The sequence below is a fragment of the Colius striatus genome, chromosome 14, assembly GCF_028858725.1.
Source record: "Colius striatus isolate bColStr4 chromosome 14, bColStr4.1.hap1, whole genome shotgun sequence".
Lineage (NCBI taxonomy): Eukaryota > Metazoa > Chordata > Aves > Coliiformes > Coliidae > Colius > Colius striatus.
This window is the reverse complement of record NC_084772.1, coordinates 3,540,809-3,558,633: the sequence shown is the minus strand read 5'-3', so window position 1 is coordinate 3,558,633 and position 17,825 is coordinate 3,540,809. Positions and strand designations below refer to the sequence as shown.

At 55.4% G+C, this 17,825-nt stretch overlaps 1 protein-coding gene across 1 annotated transcript in view; it reads right to left on the bottom strand.

The window, feature by feature from the left end:
- Positions 1 to 906: 906 nt before the first annotated feature.
- The window catches only part of HYDIN (HYDIN axonemal central pair apparatus protein), a 154,362-nt gene continuing 137,443 nt past the window's right edge, over positions 907 to 17,825 (bottom strand). Inside the window, exons 65-85 of the mRNA XM_062007844.1 lie at positions 17,089 to 17,307; positions 15,785 to 15,945; positions 14,864 to 14,985; positions 13,302 to 13,536; positions 12,604 to 12,801; positions 11,860 to 11,998; positions 11,382 to 11,547; positions 10,902 to 11,049; positions 9,249 to 9,456; positions 8,806 to 9,027; positions 8,077 to 8,246; positions 7,702 to 7,900; positions 7,402 to 7,560; positions 6,644 to 6,924; positions 6,071 to 6,290; positions 5,061 to 5,273; positions 4,359 to 4,522; positions 3,919 to 4,069; positions 2,855 to 3,085; positions 1,809 to 2,033; positions 907 to 1,371 (exon numbers count right to left, since the gene is read on the bottom strand). Of these exons, the coding sequence (XP_061863828.1) occupies positions 907 to 1,371; positions 1,809 to 2,033; positions 2,855 to 3,085; positions 3,919 to 4,069; positions 4,359 to 4,522; positions 5,061 to 5,273; positions 6,071 to 6,290; positions 6,644 to 6,924; positions 7,402 to 7,560; positions 7,702 to 7,900; positions 8,077 to 8,246; positions 8,806 to 9,027; positions 9,249 to 9,456; positions 10,902 to 11,049; positions 11,382 to 11,547; positions 11,860 to 11,998; positions 12,604 to 12,801; positions 13,302 to 13,536; positions 14,864 to 14,985; positions 15,785 to 15,945; positions 17,089 to 17,307 (4,296 nt within the window). The remainder of the gene's footprint in view (positions 1,372 to 1,808; positions 2,034 to 2,854; positions 3,086 to 3,918; positions 4,070 to 4,358; positions 4,523 to 5,060; positions 5,274 to 6,070; positions 6,291 to 6,643; positions 6,925 to 7,401; positions 7,561 to 7,701; positions 7,901 to 8,076; positions 8,247 to 8,805; positions 9,028 to 9,248; positions 9,457 to 10,901; positions 11,050 to 11,381; positions 11,548 to 11,859; positions 11,999 to 12,603; positions 12,802 to 13,301; positions 13,537 to 14,863; positions 14,986 to 15,784; positions 15,946 to 17,088; positions 17,308 to 17,825) is intronic.

Below are 17,825 nucleotides of genomic sequence, written 5' to 3'. Positions count from 1 at the left end.
GAGAGCTGTAACCCCACTGCAGAGCTGAAGATCTTGGATGTCCTGGTGGCCCTTCTGCCTCAGCTCCCCTACAGCAGAGCCCTTGGCCAGCGTGGGAAGGGGCTGCACAAGCAGCTGCGCACAGCTGGAGCATTGGTGGCTCAGTGGTAGACTCAGGTCCTGTCATGCAGGTGGCCTCAGTTTGATTCCTGGCCAATACAGCACTGGGTTCCTCCTTTTTCTTTGACTCCTATCAGTACACTGGAGGCAGACCTTCCAAAACCTCAGCCTCAGCAAGGATCTTCAATGAAGGCGTAAAAGCTGCCACCATCTAACTCCCTGGAGGACCTTTTTTGGCTGTTGTGCTCTCTCCTAGATGGATGCCACTAGCCCAGAGAGCTGAGACAGCACCAGGAGATGAACCCAGGTTGATGTGAGATGGGCCCTGGGCAACGTGGCCATGGGCTATGGGGACAGACACCCCGGTGCCAGCCCACTGTGGCTCCTGACAACTGCACAGACCTACACATCCCCCAGCCACAGCCAGGGCCAGGCATGGGGCTGGCCGCAACCACCAAAGCTGCAGAGGAGCAAGTGCTGCATTTCTGATGAGTTTCTGAAGCCAGGCTGCTTCTGTAGTGCTGCAGAATGGCACCAGAACCCCTTGTCAGACTGCAGCGGGCTCCCTGGCACAAACCCTGCTCCAGAAAGGGCATCTGTGCCAGCGGGTCACTGCTTGGGCATAGAGATGATGGGCTCAGGGATAAAGGCAGGGGGATGAGGGGCAGGGGGAGGCAGGGCAGGGGGAGGCAGGGCAGGGGGATGTGGAACACGAAGCAGCTCTGAGGGAGAGACAGGCACTTCCCCTGCCAGGAGGAGCACCGTGCCAGCCCTGTCCTGTCTGCTGCTGTTCCCACAGGGCTGTGCTCAGCGGGGAGCGGGGAGGCCACGCAGGTAGAAGCACCAGGAGAGCCCTGGGGCCCCGGGGCAGGAGACCACCATGGTGCTGGCCACGGGGGCCTCTCCCCCCTGGAAGGAGACGGCCAGGAGGGCGGTCTGCTTGGGGCGCAGGCTGGCGGGGCCGCTGACGGCAAACGCCGGGTGCCCCACGGCGTAGCAGAAGGCCGTGGGCTGGAGGAAGATGTTTTTGAAGGGGATGGAGATGGTGGCACCAGCGCTGACAAGGAAGGGCCCCTGGGGCTTGGGTGGGAGGGCGAGGCCCAGGAGTGGGATGCTGTAGTCCCCGGCTTGCTGAGAGGAGAGCTGCAGCGTGGCGCTGGCCTGGCCCAGCTGGCAGGGCTCGTAGGTCACGGCCACGCTCACCCGAGAGCCCCCCGCGCTGGCTGGGGCCACGCTGATGGCTGTCTCTGTCTGGAAGTCGGCGCAGTCGGTCTGCACAGGGGAGAGAAGAGGAGGCAGAGGGGTCAGAAGCAGAGCTGGCATCCCGAGGAGAAACTGATGGCCCCCCCTGCCATGGTGGTAGCTGGGGTCTCTTTCCCTCACCTGTCCTCCCCCAAAACCATACCCCTGGGGAGTGAGGACTGTGCAAGTGTGGCCAGCAGGGACAACCCCAGGAGACCCCCCCCAGAGCTGGGGTTGAATGTACACAGCCAGGCACCATGCAAGAGGGGAGACAGTAAGGGTGGCAGAGAGGGGTCTGCAAGTAAGAACAGCCCGGCTGGGGGCAAGCCCAGCAGTGGTGGGAAAAGCCCCGGGCTCATACAGCCACCTCAGCCATGCCAGGCCAAGCTGGAGGGGCAGGGTCCCCCGAGGGAGAGGGCTGGTGCTGTGTCCCCGTGCGAGCCCTGGGATGGGCAGGCTGGGGGCACCTGCAGCAGGTAGTCTGTCCTGTGCCGGGCGTAATTCACGATTGTGGTGGTGATGGTCTGACTGGAGCCCAGAGTGGTGCAGAAGTGGAGGGGCTTCTCGGGCCTGCCCACGGTGGCTTTCAGCTGCAGGTCGTAGTAGAAAGAGCCCAAGTCGCTGCTCTGGAGCACCAGGCGCCCGGTGCTCTCGCCTGTTGTCAGGGGCTGGTACTCGCAAACAAGGCCAGCCTGGGAGGTACAAAGGGAAAAGCAGCTGGGTCAAGGCAGAGACAGTAAATACGTGGTCCAGGACAGGGGAAATTGGTCTCTGAAAGGCAGCTCAGCACTCTCCCTCGCTCTGGGAGACAGCCTTGCTGCACATGGGGGACAGTTCACATGGGGGACTGTTCCCAGCAGCTGGGAGCCCTCCAGCATTATGCCTCCAGAAGCTCCTCACCCTAAAGTCCCCCTTACCCTCCCCCAGGAAACACACCACCTCCTGTCAGCCCAAGCTGTGAGCACCCCAACAGTGGAGCATGCCCTGCAGCCACCCCAAACTGCAAACACCCACACTAAATAAGGAGCACGTGGCACAAGGACCTGCCACATGAGGTCTGACAGGGACACCTCCCAAGGGCTGCCATGGCTCATGACTCCACCGGCACAGGGCAATTCCCACCTGGGATATCCCCCCGGATCATTAGCAGGTGGGAGCTGTCATCCTTGGAAAGAAGAGGAGAGGGGAGAGGGGAGGGGAGGGGAGGGAGCTGTCATCCTTGGAAAGAAGAGGAGAGGGGAGAGGGGAGAGGGGAGAGGGGAGAGGGGAGAGGGGAGGAGAGGAGAGGAGAGGAGAGGAGAGGAGAGGAGAGGAGAGGAGAGGAGAGGAGAGGAGAGGAGAGGAGAGGAGAGGAGAGGAGAGGAGAGGAGAGGAGAGGAGAGGAGAGGAGAGGAGAGGAGAGGAGAGGAGAGGAGAGGAGAGGAGAGGAGAGGAGAGGAGAGGAGAGGAGAGGAGAGGAGAGGAGAGGAGAGGGTGTGAGAGGAGGAGGAGAGGGTGTGAGCTGTGGTCCCACCTCTGACTGTGCAGGAACGGTGATGCATGAGGGAACGCTGACGTCAGGCTCTTTGCAGTCGATGGCAAACGTCACCGGGCCAGGCAGAGGGTTGTGCACCCTGACAGTGGCTGACACCCTCTGCCGAACAGCAGCGGTGATTTCAACTGTGCCCATGGGTCCCGAAGCAGTGGCCTTAAAATCCACTCTGTAGAACAAGTACTCCTCAGTCACCTCATTGAGGAAGGTCACCTGAATCAGAGAAAAGGGCAGCGCTGGTCATAGAATCATAGAACCAGGGAATGGTGGGGCTTGGAAGGGACTAGTGCTGCCCCAACCTCCTGACACCCACCATTTAGATACCTGTAAATATTAATAAGCTCCCCTCTCAGTCTCCTCCAGACTGAACAGCCCCAGGTCCCGCAGCCTTTCCTCATAAGGAAGATGCTCCAGTCCCCTGATCATCTTGGTGTCCCTGCCCTGGCCTCTCTCCAGCAGTTCCCTGTCCCTCTGGAGCTGGGGAGCCCAGAACTGGACACAGGACTCCAGATGAGGCCTCAGCAGGGCAGAGCAGAGGGGAGCAGAATGTCCCTAGCCCTGCTGCCCACACTCTTCCTGATGCCCCCAGGCTGCCATTGGCTTCTTGCCCAAGAGGGCCCGTTGCTGGCTCATAGTTAGTTTATTATCAACCAGCAGGTTACCCCCTAGATTAATTCTGCACATAAAAATATCCCAGCTGTGCTGAGCCACCCAAAGAGGCTCCCAAGACCAGCACCTGCACCCAAGAATGGCTGCAAACAGCCATTAAGGAAGAGCTCAAGACCAGCTACTTGTCCTTGACACTCTCCTGGTTGCCCATTGCTTCCAGCGCACCAGCATCCTGACCCAGTGGTTCTGAGCAGCCCCCAGTGGGACCCTCAGAGTGCTGTGTGAGTGGGGTGTGTGTGGAGAGCTGCCTGCTGCTTGGTACTTGCCGAGGACAGCTACAACCCTATCAGGGGCACGTGGAGGCACAAAAACCCACGTGTAGCTTCTCAGTGAGCCAACAGCATCTTTGAGCCCCACAGCCTGGTGTCCACACTTACCATTGTGTTAAAGACTCCTTCTTTGTAGGAGAGGAACGTGAGCTTGTAGTCTTTCTTGGCAGAGCCTGGCACATCAATGTATTGCAGCCCCTGCAGCACAGAACTGCTTTCCAGATTTTCTGGTTTGAGTATGTCCAGCACCACCAGGAACCTGTGGGCGAGAGGGCTGCAGTGAGGGCAGCACTTCCAGAGGATACCCATCGTGTGGGGGTAACAGCACTGCCCCCCTCATCCCCACTGCCTCAGGCAGAGGGAGACAGCTCTCATCCACCTTGGAGGAAAGCCCTCCAGGATGAGTCTGCATTGGCAGAACACCAGCCCAGGCAGAACCGATGGCCAGGAACAGCCAAGGAGAGTGAGAAGCTTGCAGGAAGGAGTTTGCAGGCAGTGGGAAGCCCTTCCATGCACTGATGAGATGAGACTTCCTGGGCCAGACTCACCTCTGTGGCCTGTTCAGCCAGTTGGAGACAGGGATGAGCTCGGTGTGGGGGGTCCTACAGGGTACCTGACGGGAAATGGTCCCTGAACACTTGGGGGCCTCTGCAGTTCCCTGCAGGAGGTAGTACAAGCCTGTGCCATCTGGGAGTGGGAAGAAGATAGAACCCTAGAAGACAAGTAACAGGATAAGTGAGCTCTCCTGCTTTCCATCTGGACCAGTTTCTGGCTCTTAAGTGCACCTGGACAGTGCCAGGCTGTCACTTGAGCAGGTCCAGTTGGCAGAGCTGTGACTGCAGCCCAGTGTCCTGCACAGAAGGAGATGGCACTGTCACATTCCCTCAGGCTGGCACAGCCACAGGGCACAGAGGCAGCACAGCTGGGCAAAGCAAGGGAACACTGGCCCTGCAGCAGAGGTGGTCTGCCCATCCTAACATCCCTTTGCCTTGCTCACCTGGGCACATCGGGTGCCAGCCCTGTGCTCATGCAGGGAGAGCTGTGGCAAGGGGGTGGCAGCCCCTGCTCAGCTCAGCTGCCCCATCTGTGCTTTCCCTGTACCCAGCCTATAGCCACCAAGAAACCCAGCTTCCAGCCTGCATCACAGGACAATTTCAGCTTGCCCAGGACCTCTGAAAGTCATCTTGTCCAACCTCTTGCCCAAAGCAGGGTGAGCTGTGAGGGTCACCGTGCTGCCACAACTCACGTACCTGATGCTTCTTAGTCTCAGAGCTCATGGTCAGGGGTCTGTAAGTGACCTCATAGGGCTTTTTTTGTTGATTTGCCTCTAGATGGACAAATGCAGCCCCCTTCCAGTGCTCCCCCTCAAGGGTGGGTTGCACGGTGCAGGCCTCGTTGCTGGGGTTGGACAGGAGGATGGTCTGGCTGTGCTGCTCACGCACGCTGCACGCGAAAGTCAGCGTCTGCAACACAGAAGCAGAAGCTGCTTGTTCAGAACAACGAACCCATTCCACTCTTCTCAGACTCTGACCAGCCCTATGCCAGGACCTGGGGCACAGGAGGCAGCTTCTCCTGGATGTGTGCAAAACTTCCATCTGAACCATGGCTCTAGGAGTGAATTATTGCTCTTAAAGAAGGGAGAGGAACAAACCTGTCACAAGCTGGGTCAAGAGGCCTCTGCTGCTTCCCAAGAAGGGGAGTAAGAAGAAGGGAAGTCTTGGGAGGAAATTTCCTTGCAAGGACAAGACCTGCAGCCCCTTTGTGATGAAGAGCAGCTCCAGGCTCTCGTTTGGGAGTAACAGTCAACACCTCCCTCCTTCCTGACCCAGCGAGGGTCAGGAGCCCTCTAGGCTGCATTCCCTCTGCCACAGGACCTGGGTGCAGATGCCTTGCCCACTCCTAGTACTGAATGCCCTCCCCTGCCCTGACAGGGGTTGCAATATTGGGGGAATAGCGGGGTGGCTTTGCAGGGAGGGTCTGGGAAGACCCCTCGGGGTGTCCCGGCAGCAAGGGTGCTGCACGGCAGAGCCAGGAGAGCCAAGGTGCTCACTGGAGGAGCAGCAGCTTTCACAGGGGAGAGAGGCAAATACAGGGCTCAGAAACGTTGGGAATCCTGCCCAGTGGTTTTCTCAGCTCTCTGGGATTCCCAAGCAGGAGGCAGCTTACACACATTCACGTCCTCCACCCTCTGCCCTGGATGATGTGTGGAGCAAATGGCAGGGTAAGAAGGGGAGGCCCCTCCTGTCTCTGCCCTCGTTACCTCTTTGGCCACGGGGCTCTCTGAGCAGTATCCTGCCAGGGTGAGCTGGAGCGGCTCCCTGCCCTGCACCAAGCACTGCAGACCCTTGTACTCGACAGCGTGGCTCAGCTTGGAGGGGTGGAAAGTCACAACAAAGGGCACATTCATTCCTGGAGAGATGTAACCTTTTGTGGGGCTGATGGAGAAATCTGGCTGGAAGCTCTTTATGTCCCACTCGAACCTTTCCAAGGGAAGCACAAGGGCAGAAAAGGAAGGGTCAGCAACTGGGTGGCTGTGAACACAGTGTGCTTTCTAATGCTCCTGGGGGCTTCTCCAGGGGATTTCAGGCACGGTGCTGAGCCACCTGGCAACAAGGCCTCAGGCTGGGCAGCACTCAGCTGCACTCATCTGTAAACAAGCCTTTGGTTGTAAACAGCCCTTGATAACTTCCAGGGCCTGACTGCACAGCCTTGGCTGCATGACTCTCCACTGAGACAGGAGAACAGAAGGGAATTAACTATCTGGGCAAGCTACATCTCCCCCCAGCCCTCATCCAGGCTCTCAGCCCTCAGACAGGACAGAGTTTTGCATTACTTGACTCCTATGTCGCCAGTGTTCTGCATGACGATGCGCTGGGATGCACAGCTCTGCTGCACCACTGCTCCAAAGCTCAGGTGCTCCTGGTCCAAGCTCACACAGAGGCCCTGGCAGGAGCCTCGCACCACGAAGAGGCGCCGCAGGAGGCCACTGCACTCCAACCCCACCTCTGCACTGAACGGCTGCAGGCGGCGCTTTGGAGAGAACGTCAGCTCCACCTTACAGGTGTCTCCTTTGGGCTTCAGACTTACTTCATTGGTTGGGTTCAAGCAGAGAACCTGCCCAAAGAAATGAGTGGAGACTGCTTCAGCTGTGAATCCTCCATTGAGTCATCCAGTTTCTGTTCTGACCTCACCAACATTGCTCCAATCCTCCTCATTCCCCGCCTCCTGTCTCTAGGTATCCACCTGCCTATGGTGAGCTCAACTACGTCTTCCAAAGTGATTTCCCAGGAGCTTCAAGAGGGCTCTAACTCTTGCTCTTTAAAGATTACCTTTCCATATCTAATACACATGGCTGCAGCCTAATGCATGTGCCTAAAATGAGAGGAGAGAGGAACTGTACTTCCTTCTGACTTCCAGCTGTTAGGGATATCCTGACACCCAGCTCAGAGGAGGCATTCACACTGTGGGAAGGACAGGACAGTGTGCAGCTGTGATTAGCTACTGGCACCCACCCACAGTGGCTCACAGCTACCTGCAGGCTATCCTGTGTGCTCACTGAAGTGCTCTCCAGCCAAGGAAAAGGAGCCTTACCCCAGCTTCTTGCAGCTCTGGTGTGGTGGACTTGAGACTGAGCTTAAAAGTAAGAGGGATAGAGCTGTTGTTTGCTATGGTGACAATCTTCTGCACTGTCTGTCCGATGGAGAGGGCTCCCAGCTTCACCACCTTCCCTTGTGGTTCCACAACGTCAACCTGAGGCAGGAGGGATTAATAAAAAGTAGTGAAGTGAAAGGAGGAGATGTTAGGCTGGGGAAGAGGTGAGGAAAAGGAGAAAGCCAAACCAGCCCTTCTGCCACCTGGGGTTTGGGATTTAGGATTTAGATTTCGTCTCACCTTCATCTCCACGCCCCTCCCTCGGACCTCAGCAGTCTGCTGGCAAAGACCATTGATTTCAAAAGGGATGAGCTCGTGGTAGGAAGCAACTTCTCTGGGATAGAAAGTGACAGGCACCTCCACTGTCCCTCCTGGGCGCAGAACACACCCTGGGAAGCTGACCTCCAGGTGTCTGGTGCTGGCGAACAAGCAGTTCAAGCTGACAGAAGGGACAGCAAAGAGAAGCATGAGCTGAGATGTGCTCAGAGAACACCATCTGGGCTACTTGGGGCTCTCGTGTCTCGTCTCCCTCAGGATTTCATCTGCAGAGGTCGTGATGGCCCAGAGGAGGCATGTGCTAAGCTGAGGCCAAAGGACCATGTGGAGAAAGCCTACCTCACATCCCTGTCTGCCTTGTTTGTTATGAGAAGGCTCCTCTGGGCAGGTGTCATCCCAGCCTGGTAGATGAAGCAGGCTCCAAAGTCGAGTGTGGTGGTGGAGAAGCAGACAGCAGGCACAACCACGGTGGCCAGGAATGTACAGGTAAAGGTGGGACCCTTGCTGATCTGGTGGGGTGAAAGACAGCATGAGCTACCTGGAGAGATGGCAATTGCCACCACAAACACCAGAGGTGGCTCAGGAAGGAGATGGAGGACAGCTACCTGCTGTGACAACACAGAAAAGCAACTGCCAAAGGACCTCAGAATAGAAATAGAAGGTGGAAGGCCTGGTCTGAGAGGGAAAGAGGTTTTGGAGAGTCCTGGCCCTGCTTCATGCAGACACATGCCCGAGCAGTGGGGTCATATGCTGGCTTTCTGAGCTGTGGGAACTGACTCAGCAGGGGGCTGGCAGGGAGAAAGAGTTCCATCCCCATGCACATCTCGACCTCTCCCCAGATTACAGGCAGAGAGCATCTAGGGGATACGTCCTGACACAAAACTGCTTCCCAAAGAAATCCTGGACAAGCGCTTGTTAAAGCATCTTGTTCAGAAGCTCTCGGGCTCTTTACTTCGGCAGCAGGAGCCTCTTTACCTCGTTCAGGCTCTCTAGTGACAGAGTTCCCCCCTAGCTCTGGGCACCCCTGAAGCTCCTGTGAGGTTCCCACGTCCAGTGCTGGGGCCTCACCTGCAGTGACAGCTCTACATTCTTTAAGGAGCACATCTTCCGTGGGTGGAAAGCCAGCTGTGCCTCTGCCTTCCCCTCCGCCTGCACAGTGCCCGTCTGAGGGCTGATGGTGAGGGCCTGCTTGCAGGCTGCTGGGCCACTCATGTCCCAGGAGAAGGTGAAGCTGAACTCGCCCTGGTTGCAGATGCTGAAGATGCGCTTGGTGCTCTCGTTGAGCTGTACCTGTGGGGAGAAGGCAGCGGGGACGGGGCGCTGCAGCACACGTCAGCTGGCACAGCACACTCCTTCCTAACGTGCTCCTGCACCTTGCCTGTTCAGCTGAGGACCTGTGTGAAACATCCACCCCTCTCCCTCTAGAGACCCTCAGATCTGTCTGCAAAGCTCCTGGTCAAGGCCCAATCCCGCAGGGCTTCAGGGGGTAAATGGCTCAGGGAGCCGCTCACCTCCTTGAAGTCAATGACATTGTTCTGCTCTGCGCTGAGCTCAGTGACACAGCCATCACCATCCTCACACCTGACACACACAGCCACCCTGTAGCCAGTGGCCTTGACGTTCAAGGAGAGGGGCTGGCTCTTCCTCTTGACATCACACTTGAGGTTGAAGACCGCCTCTCCTTCCAGTGTCGGTGTGAGGAAGACTGTAACGGGTAACCTGTGGACAGAAGGTTCTTTTTGCTCCATTCGCTGTCAGCTCTCCTGGCCCCACGCTGCCTGCTCAATGGGAGAGCAGCTGGGCAATGGCTGTGGTGAGAACCCAAGCCCAGGAGAAAGCTGGAGCAGCACTCACCCTTCCAGGGCCTGCCACTGTAGAGCATCCCTGGTGGGACCTTGTTTAGGTTACGACGATGCAATGCAGAGGGAGAAGATGCAACAAGGCAGCAATCCCTGACCTTACAGCCCTGGCCACATGCTTCAGGGCAGCGGGTCGAGACCCCACTTCTGTCCCAAACACAGAGGAAGGCCCTCAGAGGCCCCCAGCCCTTCCAATTTGTACGTCAAGGCTCACCCTCTTTGCCAAGAGGAATCACCCAGCTCCCATGACAGCAGCATGACACAGGTGCCACCAAAATGCCTCTTTGTATGTTTTGTGGGTAATTCCTGGGTATGTGATCAAACACAGCCAACCTACAGAGGTTTCAGGAGCTACCACTTCTCAGGTGAGCTGCAGGAACTGATACAGGACGGTCTCTTATCTCACACCGTGTGGAAAGACAAAATTCAGCAGCTTTTAAGCTACCACAAGCTCCCCAGGGCTAAAGCATTCTCCTTACACCCCAATGGTTTACAGGATCACACAACCACAGAATCTCAAGGGCTGGAAGGGACCTCCAAAGCTCACCCAGTGCAACCCCCCTGCCAGAGCAGCACCACCTAGAGCAGGGCACACAGGAGCTCATCCAGCTAGGGTTGAATGTCTCCAGAGAAGGAGACTCCACAGCCCATCTGGGCAGCCCCTGCCAGTGCTCCCTCACCTCACAGTGAAGAAATTGTTCCTTGTTTTTCTTTGGAACCTCTTCTGCTCCAGCTTGTCCCCATTGCCCCTTGTGCTGTCATTGGCTATCACTGAGCACAGCCTGGCTCCAGCCTCCTTACACCCACCCTTTACATATAAAGGGACGGCACAGGGAGATTCATGGTGGATCAGCTGGTCCCCCATGATGGGCCTGGATGCTGCCAGCAGTGCTGCTTTGTGCTTTGCTGTTCTTGGTGGCTTTGCACATAGTGGGCTCTGTCACTGAGGGAACACAGGGAAAAGGAGACCTTGCACACCTAAGGCTGATGGCTCAGGAGGTCACAGGGTTAAAGCCCTCAAACGTGCTCTTGTCACCAAAACTAGAAGATTCAAAGCCTGAATTTCTCCAGGAAGGGAGCCTGGAAGAGCAAAGTAACCCCAACACAGCCACTTCAAGGGGAAACTTGCAGTTTCAAGACGTTCCCCCCCCCCCCCCCCCTCACTGGGAAGGAACAAAACAAGGCAGATGTATGCTAGTGCCAAGAGTCATCTGGTCACTGCAGAGGGGAGAGAGTCTCAAAAGCAAAGTGACAGTGCAAGGAGTGGCAGGCAGGAGAGGGAGCCTGGTCTGTGAGCCCCGTTACCTTGAAAGAGGAGCGATGGAGCCTTCCAGGGGCTCTATTCTCAGAGAAGCATTGCATCCCTCTGAGAAGAGAGAGTCTTCCCTGAAAGCAAAGTGGAAAGCTTCCTTCTCACTGTTGATCATATAGATAGTCTGATGCACCTCATGCCCTAGGGAAAGACAAAACAGCCACTGGAAACCTTTTGTTCCTCTGGCCCCCAGACAACTGCTGCTCAGCCTGTGCTCCTGGCTCCTGCAGCATGGCATGCTCAGAATGCCAACATGGAAACATGCTTCTAACTCTCTGGGCTCACTCCTGGGAGTAGCCCCAGTCACCTGCCTTCCTCCCTTCCCCTCCCTCTCCCTCATACACTCAGGTGCCAGGAGCTGGATATTCCGCTCACAGCAGCCTGCTTCCATTTCCAGCTCCCTCACAGGATCCTGCTGGAACAAGAAGACTGCTGGGCCCCTGGAACAGTCCATATTTGAGGGTGTTGCTCACCAATCAACAGCAAGTGGAAGTTCAGGTGGCATCTGTCCAGAGTCACCAGGGGGTCAGTGGCATTGCCCAACAACAGGAACGGGACTGAAATGCTCTGCTCACGGATTGTAAAGACCCAGAATGATTCTGTGACATCCAGGTGCCAGGGGATGAACTCAAACTTCATCTGAGAGAGGGAGAGAGAAGCAAATGAAGGAAAGTTATTGCCTTTTGGCAGAGTAAGGGGAGGGGAGTGCAGTCTGTGCCTCCACCTCATGTTGCAGTGAGGTCAGAGATTGGCTGCTGTGCCACTGACAGCCCAAAGCATGGGGCAGATGTGGGGTACAGGATGAGATCAGGTTCATCTGCCAGTTCATCTACATTGCAGCAGAAGATCTCTTCACTGTCTTGGCAAGCTCACAGGGAGATGGGACACCAGCAAGCTGAGGGGTAGCTGGTGTTAAACTGGCACACGTGTGTATGTCTTTTCTGCACCCACCTCTGCTCTCTCCCCTGGCTGGATCTGACCTCTCTCTGTGAGGCAGAGGAAAGCCACCTGCTCTGGTGGAGCTTCAGGGTCTTGGCAAGTCCACTGGAAGGAATAGGCAGAACTGGTTGGGTTTACAACCATGAAGGTCCTGGGAACAGAAAGCAAAAAGGACTATTAAGGTGGTGTTGTGATGTTAATGACTCTGTCCTGCAGCAGACATCAAGCACTGCCAGGCCTGGACACTATTTGGGAGGAGTTACTTGCTCAAACATTTCACCTGCTTTCTAGGGGCCCTGTTTGTGTCTCAGGTGGCTAAAAATTAATGGCTGTCAGACAAGAAATCAGCATTAAAATGGTAAGATCAAGTGACAACAGTAAAATCGAGCCCAGTGAGACCCCTTTGGTGCCCTCTGCTGCGGTTGCAGCCATCACTGACCCTGCCTGACTGGTATCTCAAAGGAGGGAGAATGTCCCCAGTGTGCTCTTCAAAGGGACAAAGGTTGTCCTGGCCACAAAGCACAGCCTGGGAAAACGTGGTCCTCCCAGACTGACCCACACCTCAGCCAAGGGACAAAGAATAAAAAAGTGGCAAGCTGGTCTTTGGTTCCAGCCCCAAAACAGACTGGTGACCAAGTGTCAGCATGTGACCAGCAAGGTACAGATGTGCCCTGGAACTCAGAAGAGCTGGGGAGGTTTCTGGTTGAAGGAGGTGACTAGCAGGGCTTGAACAAGAGAAGCCATGTCCACACCTACCTGCTGCTCCTGCTGGGCACTCCAGTTGCTGCAAACTCAATCACCCTTGTGTTGGGATCCAGTGTTACCCCCTTCTGTCCCTGCCTTTTTGCAGTGATGTAGTCAGAGTCTTCCAGTTCAAAGTGGCAGTGTGGCATCAGGCTCCTCCCCTTCACAGTCACCTCTGGGCCCTTCTGATTTGGCTTCAGGTTAGGAATACTAGGAAGAAAGGGACTGGTATCAGCCAGACTAACATTTTGAGCCAGCTAACTGCTTGTCTGCCTCTGTGCACAGCACACAGTGCTGTATCCTCTGTGTGTGCATGCACTGAGCAGCAGCAAACCAAACAGAACTGCACTCCCTGCCACAGAGAAGCGTGACCACTTGTGTGTCTAGAGCCCAACCCCAGCACATGTAGACAAGAAGGCTGTGCTTGTCTGATAAGGAAGCACAGCTAGGGACTGGCTGGCCCCTTGAAAGCCTTTCTGGATCTCTCCAGAAGGGGTTTGCAACACCTCCAGGAGTTTCTCCCCACATCCCCATATCTCCTTCTACCAATGGCAGGTGATCATCTTGCTTTGCCCCATTTGGTGGTTGTTTCTGCTGCCCCTCTGGGGCTGATTTTTGCCACATCCACACTTCCACCCAGCCCAGTCAGAGGCAATGTTATGATTCTCCATCAGCAGCATGAACTGAGGACCACCTGGACGTTGTCCTACCTGCAGAGCATCTGGCTCTCAAAGTCCCCCACATACGACGGGGAGAACTTCATCTGGAAGAGCTGCTCCTGGCCAGGAGAGATGGTGCCACTGCAGGGCTCAACAGAGAATGGCTGACTGTTGAGAGATGAGCCCAGGGAGGAAGAGACGTGCTCCAGAGCATGGCCCAGCTGGCTCGAGCAACGGCTAGGCTGGAGCTTCACAGAGGCACCAGAAGCAGAGGAGTGGAAATCCCCTGTGATAAGGAAAAGGTTATAGCAGGACATCCTTTGAGGAGGAAATCCTTTGTTCCCAGTACCTCTGCTTCCTGCTTGCAGGTGGAAAAGGATTGGGGTGAACTTGGAGCATCTCTGGCCAAGTGCTTTCAGCAGGACAACTCCCAGTGAGGAACAGGCAGAGTGGTCAGTTTGCTTTCTGCTTCTGTGTTACTGCTTGCTAAATCATAATCCCAGGAAGCCCTTGGGAGAGGTGAGAAAGCAGGAAGAGACAGGAGGGATAGCAGGGTGTGGGGCAGCAGACACAGTGAAAAGGCCCAGAGAACTGCTCAAGTTAAAACACACCACTAAACAGCGCTCTGAGGGATGCTCAGAGCACGGCCAGGAACTGTGTCTATGTCAGCAAGCAGCTGCTTCACTCCATGCCACTAAATTCTCTCCATCTCCAGGACTGGGGAGCTAGATGCAAACTTCTCCTGCAGAACAGCTTCTGGCCAGCTTTCCTTCCCCAGCCACGGCCAGGAAGAAACAGCAGAGCAGATTGTTACAGCATCTGCGTAGATTCCCGGGGGGTGCTTCACACCCCAGCACAGCCTCAGCACTTCCCCTGTGCCCTACAGAATTGAATTGTACTCATTGTGTGTGGTGGAGAGGAGGCTTTGGGTGACTGTTCTATCCTTCACACCCTTTCCTTCCTTCTTCTTTGTCAGACTGAGTGACCCCAGGCAGCAAACGGCACAGTCCAGCAGCCTGGCGTCGGCACCAGCGTGCCCTGAGCCCAGGAGAGCCGACACCAGGACACACCAGGGAGGGAGACAAGTGCCTTCAGAACGTCAGGGACTTTGTCTGAGGTCTCCCATCCTGAACAGGCAAGCTGCCTGTGCCAGGAATCACAAGGGTTGGCAGCTCTCCTCAGTCACGTCCCTGCTGAGATCTCTCGGACACAGCCCTGCTCCCCACCTCACAGCAGCAGAACCACGCTGCTCCCCAGGAGACCACACAGGTCAGATAACTTGTTGTTACACAGTCATTTTCCCCAGTCTCAGAGACTCCCCACACAGGTGCCTTGGTGTTCCCCTTCCCAGTCCTGACCCACAACACACGGCTCTCCCCTGAGCCAGGCTCAGTTCCCGCACAGAGCACAGCAGGGTCAGAAAGGCAGAGAGGGGACAAGGAGAATGTCTCCAGCTACAGCTGGGAAGATGCTGATCAAAGCAGAAGAGTGGACAGGGATGAGAAAGCAATTCATGTTTTGGGGTGAAGTGGCACGGTGTTCTCCCCAAGCCCTCAGCTACCAACCAAAACAGCCTGGGCAGCCCTGGTTGCCACACAGAGCCAGTGTCTTACCACCCAGAGCGGGCAGGAGCGGCTGGAGCAGCTCCCCAGTACAGCTCACTGTCCTTTCATCCTCCAGAGCCACCATCCAGGTGTATTCCAGGGCCACATTCCCTGTATTGGACAGCTGGAAACTGAAAAGGAAATGTCCAATAAATACAAAAGTGAGTAGAGAAGTAACAGTGGCCTCCTGGCACCCCTTTCTTGGTGTTGAGCAGCATCTTCCTCAGGCAACTCTGCCAGCTGGAGATTGATGCTCTGGGTTGTCCCAAGACAAAGTATTTCAAAATTTGGAAGTTTAAGAGGAAAGGCACCCAGAAGACTTAATCCAAGGGTCTTATTCTGGCCTTTTTATCTCAGTCTGACACTATTTTGACTGCAAACTTGTCCTCGAGCAGGTGGGAACAGGCAACGTGCAGTAAAAGCAAACCCATGGCTATTCTTGGCAGAAAGGCACAGCAAACTTGAGCCTCCTCTGGCATGTCTTGGCAGGTGGCAGCCACTATCACTTGCTTGGCTTTGTGTGCAGATAGATGGGCCCCAGCACCTAGTCAGGACTTGGGAAGGATGAAATAATACAAAACTTGATTAAAGGGATCAACAGCAGGAGAGTCTGAATGCAAAGCCCTAGAAGGGACTCAGGTCCCCATGACTGACATGTCCAGGCCCTGGGATGTGTCAGACTGTGTGGAAGCTGAAATCTCAGACCCAGCAGGCAGCAGCACCCCCTCCAGGGCTGACCAGCTTGCTAGAAACGAGATGAGGTTTATTAAGGGGCTGAGCAATGACCATGTCAGCATAACCTTTGTTGGCCATGACCATGAGCAGAAAGAAAAGGAGATGCCACTGGAGAGCACGGCGTGGCTCTGGGGAAGCAAACACTGAGGTCAGCCCTGCACACAAGCAGATCCTGGCCTGGCCTCCAGAACTCACCTGAATGTCTTTGTCTGGAAGAGCAAGGTGTCCTCAAACAGAACCACGTCTGTGTCCAGCCTGAACTCGGCATAGTCAACAACAGCGCTGAGGCGAAGCTCCACCTCGCGCCTGCTCTTCTCCAGGACAGTGTGAGCTGGTTCTGGGACTGCCTCAGTCACCTCCAAACAGGAGAAGGAAGAATCACTAAGCAAAGCCCAGAAAGCCAGGCTGAGCAGAGAGCCTTTTGGCCTCCATAACCAGCCATGGTTACAGGCTAGGAAGAACCATTCTCATTTCTTTCCCTGGAAGGATGACAAAATTCAACCCTTGTTCTGTAGTACTTGTTTCTATCTACTGACCAAAGTCATCATGGCCACGGCTACAAGAACACCCATGGGGACTATGATCCAGTATCAGCTTCTGTGTTCCAACCCTGAAGAGTGCCTGGCCTTTTTCCTGCAGGGCTCTAAATTAGGAGTGTTTCCCTGCTGGAGCTCTGTGGATGGAGAATCCCAAGATTGAACCAACCTAGAAAGCACCTTTTCATCTGAGGAGAAAGGGGTTTCCAGATGGGAGCTGAGGACTGGTATTTTGGGATTGGAATGAACTCACTAGGAAAGCCTATGACTGCTGCTGCTCTGATGGAGACATTGTGTTTAGAGATCTCACCATGGTTCAGAAACTAGGGAAGAACCATCAACCACGAGGAGTCTAATTGGCAATAATGGCAGTGAAAGCAAGAGTTTCTGGAGATGCTGCTTCTCCAGACTCTTGCATGGCTGCCATACAGTGTCTGGCCTGCTCCATAATGAGATACACCACATAGAAGAGAGATCACCACCAAAGTCCATGCTATCAGTGAAGGCAGAGCTCAGAGCTTACCCACAGTGTGCCAGTGGGCTAAGCAGCATGCAGAGACGAGCACTAGTGTCAGTATCCTCTTAAAAACAAGAGACAGAGCACAGTGGCTTTAACTCCCTGATGGTGAAAAGGCACTGAAGCAGACTAAGAGATCCTAATACCATCAAATGTGATGAAACCATAATGTGTGACCTCCCATTCAACACAGGCTGCAACACTTCAGCTTTTGGCAGAGACCAACAGCTCGCATGAGGCAAATGTCTCTTACCAAAAGAATTCCCCCATCTTGCATGCAGGTGAATGACATGCTCACACACCTCTCCCCTCAAATGCACTGCTGGTTACCCCCATGCTGGAAGCAGAAGCTGCTTGGCCATTTTGGCCTGCAGACACAGTAGTTTGCTGCCACTGGCAGGTCGTTCTGTAGCAGCTCAGGTCACTTTAGCTGCTGTGCTTCTCACCTTCTTCTTGACAGGCCACGTGGCTGTTGGGTCACCTGTGGCATCCACCCACTTGACAGAGCGCAGGCGGTCGTCCCAGTCGGTGACCTGGTGTGGTGGCAGCTGGAAGGCAATCCCTGCCACCCTGCACTTCACAGGCTGCCTTCTGAAGGTGACGGCGACGTCAGATTTCAAGGTCAATGTGACATCCTTAGCACAGCCAGCATGGAGGTGTCCCACCTAGGGAGAACCAGAGAGCCATGGCCAAAGTGGAATCACTGGCAAGGGCAGGACTCACAGCAAAGGGACTCGTGAGCAACCACACCAGGAACCTGCATCTGACAGAGTATTTCATAGAATCACAGCATGGTGGAGGTTGGAAGGGACCTTTAGAGCTCATCCAGTCCAACCCCCCTGCAGAAGCAGCTCCCACCTAGATCAGGTCACACAGGAACGTGTCCAGCTGGGGTTTGCAGCCCTCCAAGGAAGGAGCCTCCACACCCTCCCTGGGCAGCCTGGGCCAGGGCTCCCTCACTCAAACACTGACACAGTTTTCCCTTGTGTTTTAATGGAACTGTTTGTGCTCCAGCTTCATCCCATCACCCCTTGTCCTGGCACTGGATACAACAGAAACAAGTGCTGTCCCAACTTCCTGACATCCACCATTGAGATACTTGTAACGATTAATAAGATCCCCCCTCAGTCTCCTCCAGACTGAACAGCCCCAGGTCCCACAGCCTTTCCTCATAAGGAAGATG